This window comes from Manihot esculenta, chromosome 4 (genome assembly GCF_001659605.2).
Source record: "Manihot esculenta cultivar AM560-2 chromosome 4, M.esculenta_v8, whole genome shotgun sequence".
NCBI lineage: Eukaryota > Viridiplantae > Streptophyta > Magnoliopsida > Malpighiales > Euphorbiaceae > Manihot > Manihot esculenta.
In genome coordinates this window covers 10732644-10749721 of record NC_035164.2, presented here as the reverse complement: position 1 = coordinate 10749721, position 17078 = coordinate 10732644, and the positions used below count along the sequence as shown (strand labels likewise).

Below are 17078 nucleotides of genomic sequence, written 5' to 3'. Positions count from 1 at the left end.
CGAATATCAGGTTAAAAGCAACGCAACTCCTAGTGAATTTAAGTTTACAAGCTTTATCGAATTGAATATCAACAACCTGGAGTTTGGCTCATTTATTAAAAGTAGGCTCATGTTTAGTTGGTTTAGAAATAAATTGAACCAAACTTGACTATTACCAGGCTGATCCTCCAATAATTCACAAACAGCTTGAAATATTTATAGCCCTACTTTTGAAATATGGCAAAAATTGGAAACTAACAACTGTACAATAAAAGCATGAGGCGATAAAGAAACCCAGGAAGCTCAGAGTGCAGAGGATAATATTTCCATAGCCCCCTAAAACCATTTGGAAGGGAACACCATGCACTGGCATCTGAAACAAATTAAAGGACTATCTGGAAAGAAAGAAGATCAACAAAACATAACTAATACTCATTTAGGAGCAATCAACATTCAACAGTCACTTGCAGCCAATGCCTTTTTGAGCCAGTAAGAGGTATTCTACAGACTTATATACCAAAATTACACACTAGAAGATAATAAGAGCACTCAAGGAATGACGAGTTTTCTGTGCAAATGTTGTCCTAAGAGACCTCCATCTCCATTGTGATTGTGGTCATGATCATGATCATGAAAAATTAGGGTCAAGATTCCTACCAAGCATAAAACTGTACCCACGAGAAGTTTGTCATACCGCTCCACCCAGTGAAACTTGAGCTGGCTGGCACCGTAGAATGATAGAGCCACCAGTGAGGTCATCACAGTAATAGTACTGCAAATCAAGTAAAACTTCATGTCAAAAAAATAAATTGGTAAAATTACATCTTGACATCTGTTTAAGATTAGAGAGGAGTAAATTTCAGAAAAAGGAATTAATAAATCTATGCAGCATATGTTGTTGCTTAAGATGACAAATTTCATGCACTGAACAGACAATTTTAGTAACCATAGAAGCAATCAAGCATAGAACTGTCAAAATGGGGAGCCCCACAACTTTTCAAGTAATGAGTGTAACCAGCATCTTCTAACCAGCGACAAGAGAAAATCACCAACTGAAATCTAGAATAACTGGTTTTAGGAAGGGATGACATTGACAAGCCACTTTGATATCATAATAAAGGTACTGGGCTGATTTTTATGTTACCCTCAAAATCAAGAAAAAGAAAAGCTGCAACTTGAAAAATCCTGAACAAGACTAACACTAAAATACCCAAAGCTGCTTTTACGAGAGAGATGTAATCATGAGGAGCCACTTGGAAACAGGCTGGAAAAATTTTAGATTTGAAGTTCAACCAAGAAAAGTGAAAGTAGCAAAGTGGAGAACAGTGACTTCGTACATGTAGATTCTTCATGCCTTGCTCTAGAGAGGGTCAGATGCATGCCTTCCATTTTATTACAAAAGGTAATTTCCATATTAAAAAATAATAACAAAAAAAACAAAGATAGAACATTTTGTTTTGCACTAAGGCCCACCATCAAAAAGTAACAAATTGGACAAAAAGCTTAAATAATAACAATAAAAGAGAACTAATGGTCTGTCTACATTAAAACATTTAAGGACAATTCTACAGTGGTTAATCAGACATATTTCAACCAGCAAAACTACCTGATAGCATGCAAACATAAATAACAGGTCAATAGTTAATGATAGATTTTCAATGGCCTACAAGATGGGCCATGTAGGAGGCTGAGGCATCCACAATTAAATGAAGAGTGGCTCTGCTTCCAAATGCAAAGTTTGAAAAAACAAGAACAAATGAATATGATAAAAGGCTTTATTGATACCTAAATAGCAGCACTATGATAGCAAGCACCATCATGGAGGATGAATTCCCAACAGCAAGAAAAACTGGAAGCGTAGTTGCACAAGGGGATAATGCAGGTACAAGCACGAGTCCTGCAACAGCCATTTTCTCCATGGGTTGGTTGTGAGAATGACTATGTCCACCTTTTCCAGAGAGAAACAGTAACACATAACTACCACCTAGAATTACAAGCAAAAGTGAAGCAAGTTTGTGCACAGTTTCTTCTCCAGCAATTGTGTTTGCCATGGTTATTGCCGTTATACCAAGAAGTGAAGTGGATATTACATGCAAAACTGCCCCAAATGCCGCTGCATAAAGGAAAGAAAGAAAGGCAGATGGATATGCTCATTACCCTTTAAGTACAAATATTTGAGAGATAAAAATGCAAATTGAATTCATCTTCCTGTTCTAGTTCACCTGTGTGAACTAATCCATCAACAAGCATGAACATAAGGTGTGACTTCAACACACTATTAGGTCAAATTAGTGTCAATTCAATCAGAACAGAATGAACTCAAAGCATACAGCATCTGCCTATTGGCACATCTCAAAGCATGATTTGAATTTAGATATTAGGAATCACGCCATTCAATAAACAAAGCAAAATTAAACATGACTCATTAACTCCATTCTCATAAATGAGTTCATATTCCATGCACCAGCTACATATATACAATACATCCGCCTAGAGCCACGTTGATCAAATACTCTATCATGCCAGATTGTGTAAGAAAACTAGACTATACATATCCCAGATTCGGAGTAGGGATGTTCTCTTTCAAGAATAAGAAATGAAGAAAATGCTATGAATTTACACATTAAATTAAGTTTCTTGACCATTAACAATCCATCACTGAGATATCCAAATCTAAACCATAATCTAAGACCACTATTCAGATACAGATAACATAAACTCGCCAAAATCCACGCATATCAAATTCTCTTCCCATGGTTACATCTGAATTCTAAGCTGTAATACTGATAGTACTCCACTTGCCACAAGTAATCCCTAAAATGAAAGCTTTAGTACCCATCGAATTCAAAACCTAGCAAAGCAAGTGAAGATAAATTTCCCACTGTTACGTGCAAACTACTACAATCTTTAAGCACAAACATACTAAAGAAAAGAAGCTTTAAATTCCTCTTAACTATTAAATTCTACAAAACCCAGAACCGATGCTCTTTGAAGCCAGATCTGCAGTGGCATGTATACAATTACAAACACAAAAACAGAAAGAGAATGTGGGAACATACTGACGAGGAGGGTTCTGGAGAGATTCCATTTCTGGGCGCGGCCAACAATGGAGAAGGGAAGCCAATGCGTTGGAATGAATGAATGAAGAAGTGAAACGGTAGCGATGCCTCCGATAGTAGACAGATCTTCGGCGCTGAAACCCTTGTCCATTATGCTTTCAACACTCAATACATCTAACTATATAGCCTACAGTAAACCAAAAAGAAAGCAGAAAATTTCAGATCGATTTTGCAGAGTTCATTGATAGCAAAAGCAAAACTGGGGTTGAGAGTCTTACATCAAAAACGAAGTTACAGCATTCGCACAGATGGGTGGAGAAATTGCCAAATTTGAATTGCTTAGGTAGTCTGGAAAATCAGAAATATTGGATGAATCAAGTGTTGGGCTTTGTGATTGAAGCTTTTACCAGATGCGGATGCGCAATGAGTTGCCGGTTGGTGCTGTGTTTATTTCCTTTCTTCTTCTTTTTTTTTTTTAAATTTTTAATTTACTATTTAATGTTTTGATATAAAAGAAACTTAGTTGATGGTAAAAAAATTTTAAATCCTCTTCGTTGAATTAATCAATAAATATTATTATAAATTTAATAAACTAACTAATCAACACTTCAATACTTAGTCTGTTGGAAAGTACATCCTATAACCTTGAAAGGTCTAAGGTTCGACTCTCCAACTCCTATTTCAAAAAATATAAATTAACTAATCAGTTATTTTATATAAAAAAAATTAATTAATAATTTTTTAAAATATCAAGAAAACTATAATATATTTTTTAAAATTAATAAGTTAATTAATAAATTTTTTCACATTTAAAAAAAAAATTGTTTTTTTTCAACCGTCTCCATGAGCTCTTAGGAGGGCAAATCCTCAAAAGGAGAGGGGCGAGGATCAATCTCGGAAACTGATGATCGAAACTATGCCTCTTCGCTGTTAAGTTAGAGGGCCTAAGCATGCTCTGAATCGTGCGTTAAATAACTAGCATTCGTGCTACCCAATTTACACAATTTAATTTTCCTTCCTTAAATTTGGTGAATTACTGTTAAGTTCTTAAATTTTAAAAAATTAACGAGTTTATTTTTATTATTTTAAAAAATTAAGTTTATTTGAAAATCACTCAAATAATTATTTTTATTTTATAAACTTAAACTATTTAGTTATTCTATAAAAAAGTCGTTAATAAATTTATTTTAACTTTGTTAAAAAAGCTAAATAATATGAATATTTAAAATTACAAACTTAAATAGTATATATATTTAAAATTAAATAGATTAAATAGCATAAATATTTAAAATTATTAAATTAAATAATATATTTATTATAAAATTTTAGAGATTAAACAATATAAATAATAGAGACTCCTAACAATTTCATAAAAATTAAAGGATTTGATTGATTTTATAAAATATAAGAATATTTTAATTAAATAATTATGAAATAAGAATAAATTAGTAAATTTTTTAAAAATTTAAGGATTTAACGATAATATTTTTCAAAAAAAAATTTTTTAAAAAAATCTCACATTTACCCTTAAACTTTCACCAAAAGCTCAATTTTGGTCAAAATCAAGTTTTCAGCTCAATTAATACCCAGTCTTTGACATGTGTTATACATGAGATGTATTAGTCTAATTTTTTATGCATTAATAAATCAAGTGGTGAGAGCGGTAAGTTTAATCCTTAACTCAATGTCAAATACATACATCTATTTAGAAAAGGGTTGACATTGATATTGTTTTTTTAAGTTTTTATTTTTGGGTTTAGTTAAGATGTAATTGGGTTTGAGTTATGATATGTTTGAAAAATAGTTGGGAAGTTCAGTTTTTTACATCTGATTCTTAATGTTGAGTTATGAGTTAATTTTTTATTGATTTCATGTTATTTTGATATGAATTTTTATTTATTTGTTGAATTCATTGTGAAATGTAATAATATACTTTCAATTTTTGTTCACAATTCCTGTGAATATTCTAAAGGGATGTTTGTTAAGGACCGTAAATTGAAAAATATTAACAGAAAGCTTGATGATTTGAACGTAAGTAACTTGGATAAGCTCAATTAAGAGAATTAGGAGAATGATGTCATAATGAACCAACCCTCTAATACGCAAAACCAGCTTATGCTTTAGAGAATGAACTGAGAATTATCTATTATTGACAATAGTAAGTGATTGGGGAAGGGTGTACTGAAGTGCATTTATGAATGGTATAGAATAATGAGAACAATATAGGATGCAGTTTTTTCTATGCACTCAAGTAAGGCTCCTGATCCTCTTGGTATGAATTCTGCCTTCTTTAACACTTTTCGCACATAATTGGTATGAATGCTTTTCTTTTCCTTTTTTTTTTTTTTTTTCTTGCTTATTTGCGTATTTTGAATTCTGGCTTGTTGCATAAAGATTTGCATTGTATTAATATAGTTTTGATACCTAAGATGGTAGATATTCAGCCCATTTGACATTCCCAAGTACTATATAAGATGGCCTCTAAGATTTTAGTTAATTGACTAAAAAATTTCTTATTTTTATTATTTCTACAAAATAGAATGTTTTTCTTTCAGAAAAACTAATTACTTACAATATTATTATATTGTTTGATGATTTTCATTTTTTAATGGATAAAAAGTAGGATAAAAGGATGATTTTGTGGCATCGAAAATTGATATGAGTAAGGTTTATGATAGGGTTAAAAAGGAGTTTTTTAAAAGCATGAAATTTTGCATATCTTCTAATTAATTTTTGGTTGATCATATTATGATGTGTATTTCTTTTATAAAATATTGTTTTTTACATTTAGAGTGTTTATATGGACTCTCTTATACTTAATATAGAATTAAGACAGGACAATCCGATATTATCGTATTTATATCTTATTTATGTTGAAAATTTTTTTATACTATTTAAAAATCGTGAATGGTAGAAATTAATTTATAGATATTCTCTATCATAGCTTTTGATAGAAATATTTATTTTATAACTAGTAGCATCGTAGTTCTCTACTCGTTGCCAACTCTAATTGATAAGAATAAAAAATAAGAGGTATTTAGATATGTTTGTAATAAAATGTAGAGAAAGCTACACCGTTAGAAGAGATGTATATCATCCAAAGCTGTTAAGGGAGTTCCATTGAAGTTGTTAGTTCAAGTTATCCCAACTTATGTTATGATTATTTTTCTATTGCCTCTTGATCTTTGTGCTGAATTGGAACAAACTATGAATTCATTTTAGTGGGATTGGGGGTAATGTTGGTAGTTCTGTAATTCAATGGAAAAGGTAGGCTAAAATGTCATAGCAAGACGATTGGAGGTCTTTAATATCTGTCCCATTTAGGAGTTTAATTTAATGATCTTATAATACTTTATAATATTATCTATAATATCTAATAAAGATAACTCAAATATATGAAACTAATTATAAAGAAACTACCAATCTGCTTTCAAAAAAAAAAAAAAAGAAACTACCAATCAAATTTTATAATATTATATATAATATCTATAATCTATACTATATATATATATATATATATATATATATATATATATATATATAATAGTAGAATCCCTGATAATATTCTTAAGTCTTTTACAATAGATTTTGATATTTTGTAGTTATTAATTTTATTATTTAAAATAGATAATAATTTTATTATTTAAATTATTTTTAGAATTATTTAAAAAACCTTAAAAGATAAAAAAATACAATAAAATTATAATGTTTAAAATAGAGATATATTTAAACTAAATAAAAACCTAAAATTAAATTACAAAATAAATATTATGTTATAATAATTGATGTTCTGAAATATCAATAAGAAGAGATAGATACAAAGTCTATTTTGGTAAATTTGATTTTGTTTACTTCCCTTATTTCTTTTATTCATTTTTTTTTTATTCTTTAGTAACATGTAACTGTCGTTCTGCGTCTATACTTTTTGTTATAGTCACGCTTGCCCATGCATATGGACGTACTGCATCCTTTTCCATCATCAGACAGCTATTTAATTACATCCGGCGCCATGCGAATATGATTCCGAATATTAAGGGGTCTGTTGTCCCACGAGTCCAATAGGTTAATTGAGTTAGGCCTCCCCAATGTAGGTCTGAGCTCTATCCGGTCCGTCCGAGCGAATCCTGGACGTATATGTGAAGCAAACCTATGTATTGGGTCTTAATAGGATTGAGGCCTGACCTTTCTAGTATGGACTCAACCACAGTCGAGGTATGCAAGATCCGGTTATCATCAAGTGCCCCTTTACTAGCTCATTAATTATTGCATGATTAATGAGGGGATAAATCCCGAACCTCCAATCATTACTGCATGGCTCTAGGAGAGTTCTCGTCAAAACATCTCCTCTTCGCCTTTACCCATTTCAAACTTGCGCTTTTGATTTCACTTGCTACTTTGCCTTTTACGCTGCTTCTGCTATCTTGCCCTTTTTCTTCTCTGTAACTCCTGCCTTTCTAATCTGAGGTACGTCCTACTCTTCTTATGGCTTCTGCTAGAATTTTCAATATAGTGGGTCTGGTATCCTCTATCATCCCTTCCTCTCTTTCTCATTACTTTTCTAGCGATTATTCTGACACCATCATCTATAGGATTAGGGCACCCCTACCTAATGAGAGGATTGTTCTCCCCTACCTACTTCCAACGGATCTAATAGACGCCCAGCAAGGGCGCAACCTGGTCTTTTTTGTGAAACAGCGCGATTTTGGGCAGACCTTCCCTTTTACCCCTTCATTGAGGTCTTCCGTCATTTTAGGGTGACTCCTTCGATGTTGTCCCCTAATTCTATCTTATTCATGTGTTGCTTCGAGTCTGTTTGCTTGTTATAGGGTTTTGCCCCTTCTATTGAGTTATTTTGCACCTTTTTCCGTCTTGTTTGGTCTACTCATGAGTTCTATTACTTTGGTCCCTGGACTGGATTGTCCATATTTGCTAGTTATAAGGACTCAATAAAAGGTTGGGTCGAGGCTTTCATCGTTGTCGAGCTAAAGGAGAGCTCGGGGATTGATTGGGATGTCGATCTCCCCCCTGTTCTGTAACGTCTTTTCTAGGTTAAGTCTAGTGGACTAAGTTTTCCTTCTTTGACTAACCTCTATAAAGAAGAAGTATGATGTCGAGAAATGCATGTTTATGTCCAACTTGCGGGACTGCTGGAAGTTGGTATTCTTTTCTAGTTTTCTTTCTTTTTATATTTTCCTTTTATTGTTTTGGGTTTTAACTGAATCAATGTTTTCTTTTCAGCTTCTGCTGTATCCATGGATACCATCAAAGCTTCCTAAAAATTTCACCTCGTCCTGGGAGAGCATGAAGGGGACTCTGGCCGCTTTCAAGGCCAACAAAATTGTAGCTGATGTGACCTGGGAGGCCTTCCAGGCTGCGAACCCTGCATCTGCAACTCGTCGCTCTGCCTCTGCCTCTGCACCTTCTCTGGCTTTGGTGCTCATGACAGGGGGCTTTAGCTCCACGGCTTCAAGGACATTGGTCCTTGCTAAAGCACCGGCTCCTACCAAGACTCCTCTTGCTCCTAAGGAAACTTCTAAGGATTCCATCACGCTCAGCGAGTCAGCCGAGAGCAGTTCATAAGAGGGCACCGAAACTGCTCCCCTAGATGTCCCACCTATCCAGGCCGTAGGAGCTATCGTGATTAGAGGTGGGGCTGCCAAGCGGGCCCGGACTTCGAAACCTACGATTGAGGGCATGGCTACTAAGTGTGCCCGTACCTTGGAACCTATAAGGGCAGCCCCTTCCCCTCCAATTGATAAAGGAAAGAAGGCAGTGGAGCACCTATCATTTGCCCCGAACACCGAGCTGCTGAATGTCGCCGAGCTACTGCTGAGTCTACTTCGGCTTTTGTGGCCGAGATGCTATGCAAGAAGATGTTTGAAGGGGTCTTAGATGTTTTTGATCCCCATTTTCTTGCTCTCGTCAGCCATCTAGCCTGCTCCACTAGATAGCAGGCGATCTTCAGTTTGCAGTCCCGAGAGGATCTAGGGGACAGTATGAGAGAGATGCTCCTCATAGTGAGTTGTATGTCCTCCTCAAGAGTATTTCTATTCTTCTGGCTTTCTTTAACTTTATTTTTCTTTTCTGTGGCAGGCTTTGGGTGTGTTCATGGAAATTAATGCCCGAGACCAGTCTCTGCAGAGCTTAATGGATCAGTGCATCACTAAGGCGTGCCGAGAGAAGAATGTAATTGCTACCAGTGAGGCCCACGGGCACATTATCGAGTTCTAAAAATCAAATTGAGGACCTCACTAAGCAGCTGGGGGAGATGAGGGAGGAAGTCATTAGGCTTCTGCAGCAGAGTCTCAGCGAGACAAAGCCTTAGCATAGCTGTCCACTTTGGAGGAGTCCTGCCGCCAATGCAATGAGGTCAAGGCCCAGCGCGACAAGGCTTTAGCTCATGCTACCGTCCTCCAATAAGAGCTCAATAAATACATCAAGGACCTAAAAGGTATGACTTCAGTGGCAGAGGAGTCCCGAGTTCAGCAGCAACAACTCCGTCCAAAGGTCTCTATCCTGGAGGAGAGGTGTACTTTGTTGTTAAGGGATGCTCGGGTTGTAGAGGACAGAGTCCAGTAGGCCTGTGAGGAGCGGTTGCAAGAGTACAAGGACTATGCGGAGTTGAAGGAGAAAATCTAGCAGGCTTGTGAAGTGCAAATGGAGGAGTATAAGGTCTCTACAGAGTTAAAAGAAAAAATATACAAAGAGGCCTTCTGCATGTTCACTTCAAGCTTCAACCAGGGCCTTAAAGTAGCTAGGGATGTCCCCTCCGCTCTGTTAACTGACCTCGAGCCCTTGAAGTGGACTTTGACGATGAGGAGGTCTGCTACGGAGAGGATGACAACCCTTTGCTCAAGAAATCTCCTCCTTTGCCTTTTGGACTGTAGGGGAAAATTTTGTAAATAATAATCCTATAAATGACTTAGTCAACTCTGCTCCCCCTTCCCCTGCTGCCTCTGTAACCCATTCCAATGGTTAATAAAATTTTAAATTTTTTTGTTGTTTTTCATACTGTCCGCTTTTATTTTTCTTGTCTATGTAAATTTTATTGTATTCTCATACTTAGACTGTTTTTATGTACGTTGCCGCGAGCTGTGCTGGGCTGGCTACTCGTTTGCTTATTCTGCTCGTAAAGCGTTTGACTTATTGTATTTTGTACTTTGTTTATTGAATGCCTTAGTGTTTCTTGCCTTCTGTTCTTTATTATTTTCTCTAGTTTTCATACAGCCCTTTGCCTCAATTCATATTGCCCCCAAGTTATACTTTTTATTTACTCGTATTTTGTCATTCACATATTCATTTCTAGAGTTAGTAACATGCTTTAATTTTATTTTGATTTTTTTCTTTGCTTTACTTCTCTTTGAGCCTTAGGGGCGCTAAGCTCTTTGTCGAGGACAGCATTATGCCTTAGCTTTATTTTTCTACGGGCCGAGCTCTTTTGTAAGGTTGGCATTAAGCCTTAGATTAGGTTTTCTACGAGCTGAGCTCTTTCGTGAGGTCGGCATCAAGCCTTAGATTAGGTTTTCTACGAGTTGAGCTCTTTTATGAGGTCGCAATCTGGCCTTTGCCTTGTTTTCCTGTGAACCGAGCTCTTTTATAAGGTCAAAACCAGGTCTTTGCCTTGTTTTTCTATGAACCGATCTCTTTTGTGAGGTTGAAACCAGGTCTTTACCTTGTTTTCCTCTGAACTGAGCTCTTTTCTAAGGTTAAAACCAGGTCTTTGCCTTGTTTCTTAAGTCTTGTGTATACCAAGGTCCTTTCTTGAAGTCGGCACCATATCTCTTGGTTCATTTTCTCTTAGGCTTATAGCCTTGCTAGTGTGGGCCTTCATTACTGGTCTTTATCCCCTCAACTGGTTTTATGGTACCGGTGGTCTTATTTCCGAAGCTGGCCACCTAACTCATTGAGGGCTTCGTATTCCCAACCGATTTTGTAGTACCTGCGATCTATTTCTGAGACTGGTCATCCACCTCATTAGAGTCTTCATCTCCTCAACTGTTTTATTTCTAAGACGGATCACTTACCTCATTTAGAGTTTCATCTTCCCAACCAATTTTGTGCTGCCCGCGGTCTTATTTCTGAGACCTGTCACCTACCTCATTGGGTCTTCATCTCTTCATCTCCTTAACCGATTTTATGGTGCTGACAGTCTTATTTCTGAGACCGATCACCTATCTCATTGAAGGCTTCATCTTCTCAACTGATTTTATGGTATCGATAGTCTTATTTCCAAAATCGGTCACCTACCTCATCGAGAGTTTCGTCTTTCCAACCGATTTTGTGGTGCCATCGGTCTATTTCTGAGATCGGTCACCTACCTCATTGAGGTCTTCATCTCATCAACTATTTTTGTGATACCGACGGTCTTATTTTTAAGACTGGTCACCCATCTCATTGAGGTCTTCGTCTTCCCAACCGGTTTTTTAGTGCCAGCGGTCTATTTTCGAAACTGACCACCCACCTCATTGGGGTCTTCATCATCTACTTAGAAGTGCTTTGAGAGTAGAAAAGATAATCATTTCATTTATATTTTTGCTATAATAGTTACATTGTACATCTTTATATAAAATACCTCTTTAGGTACTAAATGTTCCAGGCGTGAGGTTCTGGGTTTCCATGTAGATCTTCCATTTGGTATACGCCGGGTCTGGTGACTTTGGCGATTATGAATTGTCCTTCCTAGGTTGGTGCTAATTTTCCAACAGCAGCTCTCTTTTCTGTGGCTTCTAATCTTCTCAAGGCTAGATTCCCAACGTTCAAGTTCCTTTCATGGACTTTCTGGTTATAATACTGAGTTGCCTTTTGCTGATAAGCAGCTGTTCGCACTTGTGCCTCATCTCTGATCTCTTCTAGGGCATCTAGGTTGCTTCTCAATTTCTCACCATTACTGCTTTTTTCGTTGAATTGGATCTGATGAGTAGGGATCTGTAGCTCTATGGGGACTACAGCTTCTGTCCCAAATAGGGCTGTGCAATCGGTCGATTCAGTTTCAAATTGAACCGAACCTAAAAAGCTGAAAATCAAATTTTAAAAATATTAGAAACGGAACCAATTTGATTATTAAGATATAACCGAACCGAATCAAACTGATAAAAATCGATTCAGTTCAGTTCGGTAATATCAAAATCGAAGTTTGTAAACTTAACACATTTAGGCTTGGGCTGGATTGAGTAAGGGAGGGGGGAAAGAGGTTGGGCTTGGGCTACTGGTTGGGTTGGGTAAGGGTTAGTCTAATAGTATATTGTAAAATCGATTAATTCAGTTAGTCAGTTATTTAATATATTTAAATCGAACCGAATCAAAAATCGAATAATCTGAAAAATACTAATCGAATCAAACTGAATATTTTGACTAAAAAAACCACTGAATCAAAATCGATCGGTTCGATTTCTCAGTTTGAACGAGATATGCTCTCCCCTAATCCCAAATGCTAGTGCAAATAGTGTCTCTCCTATTGGTGTCTGAGGTATAGCCTGGAATGCCCACAAGATGCTGTGCAACTTCGCTGTCCAATTCTTTTTAGCACCATCTAACCATTTCTTCAGCCCTTGGAGGACAGCTCAGTTCGTCACCTCGATTTGGCCGTTCGTCTGCGGGTGAGCTACTGAGAAAAACTTGTACCATCTACCCATGTTTCTTGTGAAATCTGGAAAAGAATTGTAGTCGAACTACTTTCTGTTGTCTAATATGAGCATCCTAGGTATCCTAAATCGGCATATGATGTTGCCCCACACAAAATCTATCACTTTTCAGGCTCTGATGGTGGGTACAGCCTCTGCCTCGAGCTACTTAGAGAAATACTCTATGGACACAATTATAAACCTCTTCTGCATCACAGTCTTAGAGAATGGGCCTAGAAAGTCTATCCTCCACTGTGAGAACAACCATGAGCTCGATATACTTGACTATGGTGTAGCCGGGCTGTTGATAGCATCGACGAACCTTTGACAAATATCACACCTCTTCACAAATTCCCTGACTTCTTTCTTTATTATAGGCCAGTAATATTCCTACTGAAAAATCTTGTTCACCAATGTGGTTGCTCCATCATGAACTTCACAGATCCCCTGGTGTATCTCCTGGATTACCCTGGATGCCCCTTCCAGGCCTACGCATCTCAACCATGGACTGGACTTCCCTCTTCAATATAGTGTTCCTCTTACTGCTTGATAATTGGCAGCCTTAGTTGCAATTTAACGAGCTTCTGCTTTGTCTTCGGGTAATTTTTTTAATTTTGAGGTACTCTAGGTATGGGGTCATCCAGCTTCTTTCTTCATTAATTTGCATGATGGAGGCTAAATTTTCGAAGGAGGGGATGCCGATTTGCTGCACATACACTTCGTCTGGGAGCTGTTCTAGTTCTTCCATAGATAATTTACTGAGTAAATCTGCCTCTTCATTCTCTTGTCGGGATATCCTTGGGTATTTGACAATGATTCCTTACTCACCGAACTTGGCTTCTAGAGCTTGTACTTTAGCTAAGTATCTCTGCATGACGGGATCCTTTGCTTGCTACACTCATGTTACTTGATTCACTACTAGTTGAGAATCATTATTTATTCTGAGGTCAGTTGCCCCCACTCTTGAGGCTATCTACATTCCATTTAGAAGAGCTTCATATTCTTCCATGTTGTTAGACGCCGGGAACCCAAAACACAAGGCATAGCATACTTTGAACTCATTAGGCCCTTTCATAAGAATTCCTACTCCACTACCTATGAAGCTTGATGCCCCATCTATGAACAGATTCCACCTGAATTCATGCTGGTGTTGATTCCCATCCCCTCCTTCCACTGAACTCAATAATGCATCATTCTGCTCTTTCTTATCCGAGCTAAAGGATCATTCAACTATAAATTCGGCTAAGGCTTGAGCTTCAATTATTGTCTAAGATTTATAAATGAGGCAGTATGGCCTGATTTCTACTGACCATACTAGCATCCGTCCTGAAGTTTTAGGCCTGTGTAAGATCTTTTTTAAGGGCTGATCAGTTATCACTACTCCCTGGTGGCCTTTCAGATACAACCTGAATTTCCTCACTTCCAATAACAAGCAAATGCCAGTTTCTCAATATTCATATACCTGACCTCGGCGTCTTTAAGTACCTTGCTAACATAGAAGACAGGCTTCTAGATCCCTGCCTCTTCTCTTACCAGTACGATGCTCACTGCTTGTTCGAATGCAGCCAAGTAAATCAATAGCTCTTCTCCCGCCAGGGGACTGCTAAGCATGTGTGGAGAACTGAGATACTCCTTAAGGCTTTTGAAGGTCTTCTGGCAATCTTCCAACCATTCAAAGTTTGGGACTTTCCTTAGCTTCTTAAAGAAAGGTAGACATCTCTCTGCTGACATGGACATGAACCTGTTGAGTGCTACTACTCTTCCTATGAGCCTCTATACATCCCTTACACAAGTCAGTTCAGGCATAGTAAATACGACTTCTAGCTTTTCTGGGTTCGGCTCTATGCCTTTCCTACTGACCATGTAGCCCAAAAATTTCCCTCTTCTAATGAAAAAAGCACATTTTGCTAGGTTCAACCTCATGCTGTATCCTGCAGTACACGGAAGACTCTTCTAGGTTAGTTAGGTATTGCTGGAAAGTCTGGCTTTTAATTACCATGTTATTGACATATACCTCCACATTTCTCCTTATTTGGTATTTAAAGATTTTATTCATCAGCTGCTGGTATGTTGCCCCGGCGTTTTTCAACCCAAAGGCATAGCCTTATAGCAATATGTCTCATCTTCAGTTATGAAGGAGGTTTTCTCTTCATCCAACCTGTCCATAGGGATCGACATAACATCTAAAGACAATAAGTAGTCAAAGTCGGCCGTAGAGTCGACTATTTTATTAATATCTGGGAGGGGATAACAATGTTTTGGACAGGCCTGGTTTAAATCAGTGAAGTCTACACATTCTATATTTTCCATTGGCTTTTTTCACTAACACAAGTTTAGCTAACCACTATGAGTACATTACTTCCCTAATAAACCTGGCCTCCTCTAATTTCTGCACTTCTTCTCTCGTGGCCTGTTGTTTCTCCTTCCTAAAAATCTTCTTCTTCTGCTTTATCGGCTTGGCCCCAGGGAGGATGTTCGGGCTTCCAAGCAAAGGTTAAGGCATGCTCCCAGATTAAAGCCATTGCAGCTTCCTTTTGGCTCTCTTTTAGGCTTTGAATTGATGCTGAAGACCTTGTCACTTTCTTCCTTGGATAATGGGAAGGTCTTCAGCTTGTCTATAGGTTCAGTCCTGACCTCCTTCTTTTCATCTCAAACCTCCATAACTTTGGGGTTTATTTCTTCCAGCTGGACGCATCGTTCCTCTACTATGGTCAGGTATACAACTCTGGCCTCCTCCTATCTTCTCTAGGGGTGTGCATCGGTCGGTTCGGTTCGGTACCGAATCGAACCGCCCAAAATTGATTTAACCGAATTGTTTCAAAATGTAAATGAACCTAACCAAATAAGACAGAAAATTGAATTGAATCGAACCGAACTGGTTCGATTCGATTCGGTTCGAAATTGATTTTTGAGCTTTTTTTTCTAATTTCATTGAATTATATTATAATTTGGGCCTAATAAGAATTGATTTAAACCTAATATATTTAATTAATCATAAAATCCAATCAATTAATCATAAAATCCAAATTAATCAACAACTTCTAACTTAATATACTTAATCAATGAGTTGGTACTGAGCTTCTCCAGCTTCTTTCATGGAGCCATTGGCTATTGCATTGCTTATTTTCACCTGTTCAGAGAAGAGAACATGCACCACAACTCTAAGTGGCAGAATGTGAATCACCAGCTTCTTTCATCGGATCCTAGGTGTTGTGAATCACCTTCTGTGAATCGGATGCATGATAGGTACGAGATAACGATTCAAGTTTTATTCTACAGCCTGTGAGAGAGACGGCTATGAAACACTAAAACTTACAAGCTAAACTTACAAGCTAAGTTCATGAAACTTACAGTGAAAAGAGTCTCGCGAGCGACGGCTATGAGAGAGAGACGCGAGCGATGGCTGTGAGAGAGAGACGCGAAGGATGGAGAGAAGAGACTCTGGCTTTGGTGAGTGGGTGGCAGGGTGGGTGGCTGTGGGACTGGAGATTGGGTGGGTGGGTAGCCGTGGCTGCGGGACTGAAGCGGCAAAGGATGAAGAGAAGAGACTGGCTTTAGCGAGTGGGTGGCAGGGTGGGTGGCCGATGGGTAGCTGTGCGACTGGCGACTGGGATGGGTGGTTGTGGCTGTGGGACTGAAAACGCGAAGGATGGATATTAGGGATTTGGTCTGAGAGAGATGAAGGTATGGGCCGAGTGAAGAAGGACGTGGGATGGGAAGTGAATTGATATAACCCTATAATAAAACGCTGCGTTTAAGATTAAATTCGGTTGGTTAGGTTCGATCGAACTATTTTGACTCCAAAATCGAATCGAACCGACCAATCTGAAATTTTTAAAAATTAAAACCGAACCGAACGGATTTTATTTTAAAACTGAACCAAATTATTAAATTAAATCGGTTCGGTCAGTTATTTCGGTTCTAACCGAACAGTGCTCACCCCTAATCTTCTCCGGATAATACCGACCCTTGCCTCCTTTGGAAACTTCATAGTCAAATACCAAATGCTAGTCATTGCTTCAAAGTCATAGAGCATCGGTCTTCCTAGGATGGCATTGTAGCTCAAGGGCAACTTCACCACTAGAAATATCGTGTAGTGAGTCCGTGACAAAGGCGGCTTCCTTAGGGTGAGGGCTACCTTTACTTTTCCTTCCACTGCTACTAGGGTTCCCCATATCCCCTTGAACATAGCTTGATCCCTGACCAGCTGTTCTTCAGGTATCGTCATCTACCAGAAGACCCTGTAAGGCAGTAGATTCACTTTGCTGTCGTCGTCTACCAGCACTTTTTGAACTCGAAAGTTATGGATGATGGCCTCGATGACCAAGGCATTATCATGAGGCATCTACACTCCTTGCACATCCTCCAAGGAAAAAAAGATGGTTATTGGAGAATGTTCAGTGACTTGCATCACTTCTAC

At 37.8% G+C, this 17078-nt stretch overlaps 1 protein-coding gene across 1 annotated transcript; it reads right to left on the bottom strand.

The window, feature by feature from the left end:
• Positions 1–390: 390 nt before the first annotated feature.
• On the bottom strand, positions 391–3522 carry LOC110612860. The gene is made up of 4 exons (XM_021753694.2): positions 3317–3522; positions 3039–3225; positions 1765–2092; positions 391–751 (listed from the first exon to the last, which is right to left on the bottom strand). Exons 2-4 carry the CDS (start codon positions 3187–3189, stop codon positions 529–531), a joined length of 702 nt encoding a protein of 233 aa, XP_021609386.1. The 5' UTR covers positions 3190–3225; positions 3317–3522; the 3' UTR covers positions 391–528.
• Positions 3523–17078: the final 13556 nt, after the last annotated feature.

Excerpts from the sequence above, each read along its gene's own strand:
- LOC110612860 (XM_021753694.2), bottom strand. The coding sequence starts at position 3,189 with ATGGACAAGGGTTTCAGCGCCGAAGATCTGTCTACTATCGGAGGCATC. Across the intron at positions 2,093-3,038 it reads CTCCAGAACCCTCCTCGTCA|CGGCATTTGGGGCAGTTTTG; the intron begins GTATGTTCCCAC and ends TCCTTTATGCAG. Across the intron at positions 752-1,764 it reads ATCATAGTGCTGCTATTTAG|TACTATTACTGTGATGACCT; the intron begins GTATCAATAAAG and ends CTTGATTTGCAG.